The 7,419-nt window shown below is 40.3% G+C and overlaps 1 protein-coding gene across 1 annotated transcript; it reads right to left on the reverse strand.

The window, feature by feature from the left end:
* Positions 1 to 710: 710 nt before the first annotated feature.
* LOC112257517 (probetacellulin) lies at positions 711 to 6,779 on the reverse strand. Its single transcript, XM_024431145.2, has 6 exons — positions 6,461 to 6,779; positions 4,820 to 4,924; positions 3,232 to 3,358; positions 2,488 to 2,634; positions 1,847 to 2,001; positions 711 to 1,186 (listed from the first exon to the last, which is right to left on the reverse strand). The coding sequence occupies exons 1-5, from the start codon at positions 6,498 to 6,500 to the stop codon at positions 1,851 to 1,853; spliced, it is 570 nt and encodes a 189-aa protein (XP_024286913.1). The 5' UTR covers positions 6,501 to 6,779; the 3' UTR covers positions 711 to 1,186; positions 1,847 to 1,850.
* Between the last annotated feature and the right edge of the window lie 640 nt (positions 6,780 to 7,419).

A 7,419-nucleotide genomic window follows, 5' to 3' on the forward strand; every position in this document is an offset into this window, starting at 1 on the left:
CTCTGGTCCCTGTCTCCAGTCCCACGTCTCCTCATCCTGCTACTCTGCCCTGGATTCCCCACTCTACTGATCCCTTTGATTCCCCTCCGGACCGGCTTACCCTGTCCCAACCCCTCTCGCTCCAGCCTCAGCCTCCGTACCTGCTTTCCTGCAACCCGCCAGAGCTTCCCCTGGCCTGCACTCCATCTTCCCCCTGTTTCAATAAATACATTGGGTTCTTCATCCCAGTCTCCTCTTCTGAGTCTGCTCTTGGGTTTCCCTGTTCCACTCCGCGTAACTGCCACAACTTTGGTTGTACTCAATCTCTGAAACTAGCACCTCTAATTCAGTCTTGGAAAAAACATTTTTTTTGGTTGCACTGTTGTATATCATTACTGCGTTGTATATTCCCCACAGGTTTTAAAGAGCTGATTTTGACCATATATGGATAATTAGGGGTGTTTCGAAATGCAAATAGCCAAGGTTATGCACAAACACTGAGGATTAGAACAATTGGTATTTATCAATGGTTAACTCCTACCAGTGTGCGTATGACGCTGGTAGGATTGTTTGATAAATCACACCTTTTCAAGTGTACGAACAGTATGTTATATCATTTACCAGTATTAGACCTAGTATAATCTGTCCCACATAGCGGCCTACATGGCATGAGTCCTCATTATGACACGTATCACATCCAGGAGTAAACATACTTGGACTTTTAGCTTGAATACATGTTAATCATTTAATCCATGCCCAAATAAGAGTAGGTTACATTACACGACAGTTCATAAAAAGGCCTACTCCTTCAGAGCCCAGAGTCCATCAAAATATCCTCTAAATTATGGTTTTACTTGAACTTATTGTGATTTGATGACCTTGTATATTTTGCTTACACAAATGAGTCTGAGAAACTATCACATTATCACATTTTCCAAATACACAGTTGTTGCTGTTCTATTGATCCATCTACATGGTGACCATAAAGGTTGTATGAGTTCCAAAGGAGCTGGTCCAGTCTTTCTTGTGTTCTCCTACATTTCTGCACAGAACAGTCCATACTGTAGACTGTGGTTGGCAGTGAGAAGCAGCTGAAGAGTAAACATCCACAGTGCTGTTAGAGCACTCTCTCTCTCTTCCCAAGAGGCACTTACAACCAAGGCCCTCATCCCGTCCGGCAGGAGAATAGCATTTATAGTCCCCGTCGCTGAAAGATAGAAGCAACGGCTGTTACTGTACAAATGAAATGTGTTTTTAACACACAATTACAGAGCAGCTTTTGTATAGCCACCAAAAAAGCAGTGAAAGGGAGATAGCCCATGTTTAAAATGATCGCACATCCCCGGTCATATCCAGCCTCTGAACACTACCTTAACAGTGCCACATCCATCATAATGCCTTGAGTCTTGTTAGGTCTGTCTGTTTTCGTGATCCCCTTTTTTAGAGAAAGCCAGGCAGGCACATTGAGGGACCTGCTGTACCTCTGCTTTGATCTGACGGTTACAGTCAAATTCAGACCGTAAAACACCATGCAACCAGCCTGGCCAACACAGAAAATGGGCTATGTAGGCTGTCTGATATATATCAATGTGTTCAAAGATTGGCTTAGGCAGTGCCAAGCACTAGGTTTTACTCCCATTCAGGGCCTCTCTTCAGATGTGCTGAATTATAATGGGATGCTTGGCTTGATCCAACTGGGGAATATCACCTTCCAACAGCAACAAAAGAGGACTAGTCTGTTTTTCCATTGTATTTTACAATACAACTGTAGTTAAAACAGGCAGAGATGCTGTGTGTATTGACACAATGGCAAAGGTCATAAGTCAGAAAATCTTCAAATACCTCTGTACATACATATAGTACATACCTAGTCATACTGCATTGGTGTCTGAGGTTTCTACTGAATCTGATGAAGCTACATGCATTCCATTTGTGTTCATCATCATAATCATATTGAGCTTCTCTGTTCCATTCCTTGTCTCCTCTTTCCTTCCCCTCTTCCGTCTGCAAAGTTTATGTCGACTGAGACAGAAAAATAACATTAGAAAGTAGATTTGTGATTTTAAAATGCATCGTTTGATATTTATTCTATCATGTGAGTATGGTATCATCGGTGTTGAATCTCACTTGAGTTATTCACCAATACATTCTCCCAGTATCACAGCGGTTAAGCATCTGATGTATTTTTGAGCACAGAAGACTCTTTTGTTAAACTGACGCTTAGCACTCTTGTTTCACTTTTGGGTAAAAATGAGAAGGGAGTGCAGAGCAGATACAGTTCATAAAACCCAATGAAAACCAAAGATAACATGGCCACAAGCGTTACATGATTTATTTTCCATTCACGGGACACACAGATTCCTTACATCCCATCCCAGGGTTAGTATGACAAGGCTGTGAGGTGATGAGTCTGTATGTCCAACTCTCACAAACACACACACACATGGAAGGTTACAACATAAAGTAAATCTGGCTGTTTGATGCTTTAAGAATGTGTATTTTACTCACTGTGCACAGATGCAGATGAATGTGATGAGCAGTATGAGGAAGACCAATACTGCTATCACACAGGCTACGATGATCTGCCTCTTGTCACCTAGACGCGAGGCCAGATCAACATACTCACACCTGGACCCAATGTACCCTCTCTCACATCTAAAACAGAGCAAATATACCATACACCCACTGTGATAAAAATATGCACAACAAGTTTGTTTATTGGTTCTATCTCTTTATCTCTTGTTGCCAAAAGAAAAACAAAGAAGTAACTTGAAGTACATGGGCTATGAGTTAACAAGCAGATGTTGAGCTATCAGATCTGCTATTCTAGCTGTTCCAAAACTAGCTGTCCCAAATGAGCTTGTCTTGCTGATTGTGATTCTATGATGCTTGTGAGGCTTGATGAAATGCAGTAAGACCATGTTAAACCAATAATTTATCTGCCTTGTTGTTTTGATTTAAGTATAACCCGGGGGTCACAGTGAACAAGGTTAGTACAATCATTAGGATCAACAAGTGATTTGTCTTACAAAGTGTTTTAAAAGTGTTTTACTTCTATTAGGAACTTGAACTTCATACTTGTAATAATTCTGCTACAATGATCAAAATAGACACAAAGATGTTTTTTAATAAATTTTTACGGCAGAGATTGTTGTATGTAGCATGTCCTTGGCTTGAGACCTTCTGCCATGGATATATACAGATAAAGTATTGGGGCCCACAGTAAAGATCGGGTCGGGTGAGATGATTTACCTGCATGAAGGAGTATTCTGTTCCTTTACAAAGCGACACGACCCATGGATACAGTATTGCCTTAACTCCTTTGGACATTTGGTGAAATGGCCGCTCTTTTTGGCTTGAGTTGCAGTTTCTATTGAGTCTATGGAGAGTGCAAATAGAAACATATGGGGGAAAGGGGGATTATAGAGTAACTATTTTGCCATATAATATCCTTCTGATAAGAAGATTGCATTGCAAAGGTGATGTAGAATAAGATATGAGTTTGAAGTGAGAAGCTCCGGTTTTCCCTTAGTAATCCGACACAGGGTGGCCAGTATCACCTGTCATATAAATAAGCTCCTGGCAATATGATCTGAGGAAGGACTAGGAACTGAACTGTCACCACGAGGACAGGACTGGTGTGGGATAATAATGTGTCAATTATATGTAATGAAATGTTGTCAAAGTAAAAGAAAAGTGAGTAAAAAACAACCTTCTCAGCCAAATTTGGTTGTTGTCAAACATAATTGATTTGGCCACTGTTAGTAAAGAAGGGATACCTAGAGTTGTATTACATACTCCTCTTTTCCCATCCAGTGAGTCATGGCGAACTTGGGCCGGTAAAATAATAATGAGGCTTCGTTCCCATCACAGAGAGGGAGAAAAACCCAATTGTAGTGTGAAACATTAGAGCATGCCTTTAAAATTAAATTGACCCATATTGAATAGTAGCCAAACTGGTTACAAACTAGCAACAGGTGTAAATTGATCGAGGTATTTAGTTAAGTAGCTGTATGTGCAGCCAGTGATCCCACTATACTTCACCGGGATAAGTGAGCAGCTGGGAAATGCTGCTGCTGTTTGATCAACAGAACATAAGAGGTATATGGCAGAGGGAACCAGGAACTACTTCACCGTAATAAAATGCACATCACTGCATCACTCTTCTTCTCCATGTGGGTAAATACAATAGTATGATCAGTAGTTGATTAGCCCTTTTAGGTGTGAGGGTTGTCACCAAACAGCAACTGACAACTCCTGAACAGTGGATGCCCCAACTAAGGTGGCTTCAACTGACACATGATGTCAGACTGACGTCCATAAAAGGCACGTCTAAATTGCATCAGAGGAACCTAACCCAGGGCACATAACAAGCTGGTGGTACACTTCACAATAACACTCACAGGGGAGGTAATGACTGCATGGTCACTGGTAACAAGAAGGCTTTAATGTGCACTATGGTCTCTTTTGGGGCTGGTAGGTGACACCACCTCCTGTTACTTCAGGGCCGGGTGGAGATTTAGAAGCATTTGATATTCCAACTGTTTGAATGAATGACTGTGAATGACGTACTCCTGACGCATGGCCTTCAATTTAACAACAGAGCACGAATACATATAAGAATAGAATAAGAATGTTTTTGAAGGACTTTTTACAAACGTCACAAACACATTACTTTTCTAATCCAACAAGTTTCTTCTAAACCTGGCTAATTCTAAAGTCAAAATGACTCAAAAATGTTAACACGTGCATGTCAGATGATTTAAAAAAAATGTAAACAAACTTTTATGACATGATTATCCCTCCATAAGTTTATGTTTCTCTGGGGAAAACAATCTACCTTTGAAGTTGTTTGTGTTGCCTTGGTGATGGAGGGACACAGTGTTGTTCACCAGCTGCTCAGTTGTATTCCATTCAGCCAGAGAGTATTTACACAGGGCCAAAGCTATGACCAGAAAACAAACAGAGCTGGTCACACAATCCACAAACATCAAGTCAAATCCTTACAATTCCACCAACATTGGTTTTAGAATCTGAAAGGAAAAGCACAGAGCAGTGCAATAGATTATGGAGCTTAATGTGATTGACGATTTGACAGTAATACCTCCTAGCTCAGGCTTTGGGTGTCTGGGATTTCGAACACCATGATAACCTTTCTAAAGATAGTCTTTGCATTCAATCCAACAACACTGTCAGTTTTTCATAATATTCAAAACAACACCCAGCCATGATACAAATGTGGTGAATGGGATAAGTGATCTATGAAAACAACAGATGTGGTTATTAATAGTCTATTCTATTGGTTTGGGTGATCTTGGCATGTGCTTGGGGAACTCTATTTGTAAATAGAGAGAGGGTTATGGGGTGGTGGATCATTTGCTGATCATCTGACACACCAGCATGCTAATTGTTGCTGTCAATCACAGTATAGGCAGGTACATAGGAGTATTAAGTTAACAGTACACTACACTCCAGTATCTAAAGTCAGTGTTGCAGACTCCTTTAAAGCACAGATAGATTAATCAAAGTACCTAGACAGGGGAAATCATTTCAAAATTGGGCAGTCCTGTAAGGTTCTGCTTTTCTTTTCTTTGTCAACCTTGTGATCTTTTCTTTCTGTTCTGGAACGTAGCCCTGTCTTTCATTTTTGTTCATTGATTTCACCTGTGTTCATTTCTCACCTGGTCTCATCAGCTCCCTATTTAGTTCAGTTCTTTCTGTTTGTATGATTGTGAGGTATTGTTTGTTTTTTGACTGCCTACCTGTCTTTGACCATTGCCTGCGTGTAACCGCAATTCCTGCTGCGCTCTGCGCGTGAATCTACACCTTTTCCCCTGAGTATTCATTACAAGTCCATTCATTTTTGTTGGCATATCTTTTGTTATAAAAACCATACAACTTTCTACTTCACTGAGTTGCACAAATAAATATCATATACATGGTTTGTATTGTCTCTTCTGGTGAAAAGAGGCCAACAGAGACCTGAGCCATATACCCAATTGCTGTAAGCCCACACAGGCCTCCTATCCAATTTTAACATTACAGTAGGCCTATAATACGTACATAATATTTTGAATAAAGGAAAACTAGTAAAGTTAAGAAAGAACATGTTAATAATACCTGAAATATATTCATATAAAATTAAATACAATGTTCTTTGTTTATCAAACAGTACTAATTCAGTTAATAACCAGTCTATAGGCAATTCTATTTAGATACAGTGAGTAAATCAGCGTTTCCCAAACTTGGTTCCCGGGACCCCAAGGGGTGCACGTTTTAGTTTTTTGCCTGAGCACTACACAGCTGATTCAAATAATCAACTATCATCAAGCTTTGATTATTTGAATCAACTGTGTAGAACTAGGGCAAATAACAAAACGTGCACCCATTGGGGTCCCCGGGACCAAGTTTGGGAAATGCTGGAGTAAATAAAGTGAGGCTGAAGAGTTGTTCAACTTAATCATAGAACGGTGTCTCTTACCTGTTACCATTCCTACATACAGACTGTATGCCTTTGCCATGTCCGTGGGCAAGTTATGTACTTTTCCAGGTGGATAAATATAGTTTTAAAAGCAGATTGAGTTCATTTTATCCAATCCTCTTAAAAGATCACCAAAATATCTTCTTAGTAGGACACTCTGCGTCCCAACTAATGTAGTCCAGCAAAATCGCGCACTGGTGAACTACAGTAGGCTAGAGATTGCGCAGTCTAGAGGTTTGAAAGGGTGAAATGGAATCTGAACCCATTGCTGCCACACCCATCTATCTATGTATGTGTGAGTGCACTTGACCATTGCAGTTTATTATGGCATGCAGCTTAAACTGGAAAATGGCTACTAGGCTATTAAATGTGTAATCCATAGATGTGCGCACAGCCTAATGCAAAAAGTTCTTAGAATAATATTAACATATGACAGAAGATTAATCTCCTTCAGAACATCATTTGAACATCATTCACATTGTTACAGAGTTGGCCTGTAAACAAAAATGTAAACAATTAAAGAATATTTCAAGGATCATCCCATGATATTTGCATATACAAATATAGCAAATATGGATTTCACTAAAATATACATCGTTTCACCTGCATCAGCACATTTTAGTGACCTCTACTCTGAACTGTTTGTAAACGGCAGATGAGACCATGGGCCAGTCTAGAGCTGTGACCAGAGAGTTGGTTTGTGTTCATTGGCAAGCATGCCTCACTATTCCCCAGGAGGAAGAGGTGATGTGAGTCTGGCCAGGTCTACCTGTGTGCTCTTTCATTTCTTACCTTCAGACTACTCTCTATTGAGGCCTACTCAGTGCACAATGAGCCCTCTGCTAAAATATGAACTCAAGTATAGGTAGTCTATGGACATCAATGCTGCAAGGCCAGGCAATAAGTAGTGGAAATTGGAAATCATATGCAGGGGTAGAGTCATCCCTCGAAGGTACAAT

This window comes from Oncorhynchus tshawytscha, linkage group LG09 (assembly GCF_018296145.1).
Source record: "Oncorhynchus tshawytscha isolate Ot180627B linkage group LG09, Otsh_v2.0, whole genome shotgun sequence".
Lineage (NCBI taxonomy): Eukaryota > Metazoa > Chordata > Actinopteri > Salmoniformes > Salmonidae > Oncorhynchus > Oncorhynchus tshawytscha.

What these genes read in the sequence shown, in the direction of transcription:
- LOC112257517 (XM_024431145.2), bottom strand. Translation starts at nt 6,500, where the DNA reads ATGGCAAAGGCATACAGTCTGTATGTAGGAATGGTAACAG. An exon ending in CAGAATACTCCTTCATGCAG is followed by an intron (nt 2,635 to 3,231) that starts GTAAATCATCTC and finishes GCTCTGTTTTAG; the next exon opens with ATGTGAGAGAGGGTACATTG. An exon ending in TTCATCTGCATCTGTGCACA is followed by an intron (nt 2,002 to 2,487) that starts GTGAGTAAAATA and finishes TTTCTGTCTCAG; the next exon opens with TCGACATAAACTTTGCAGAC.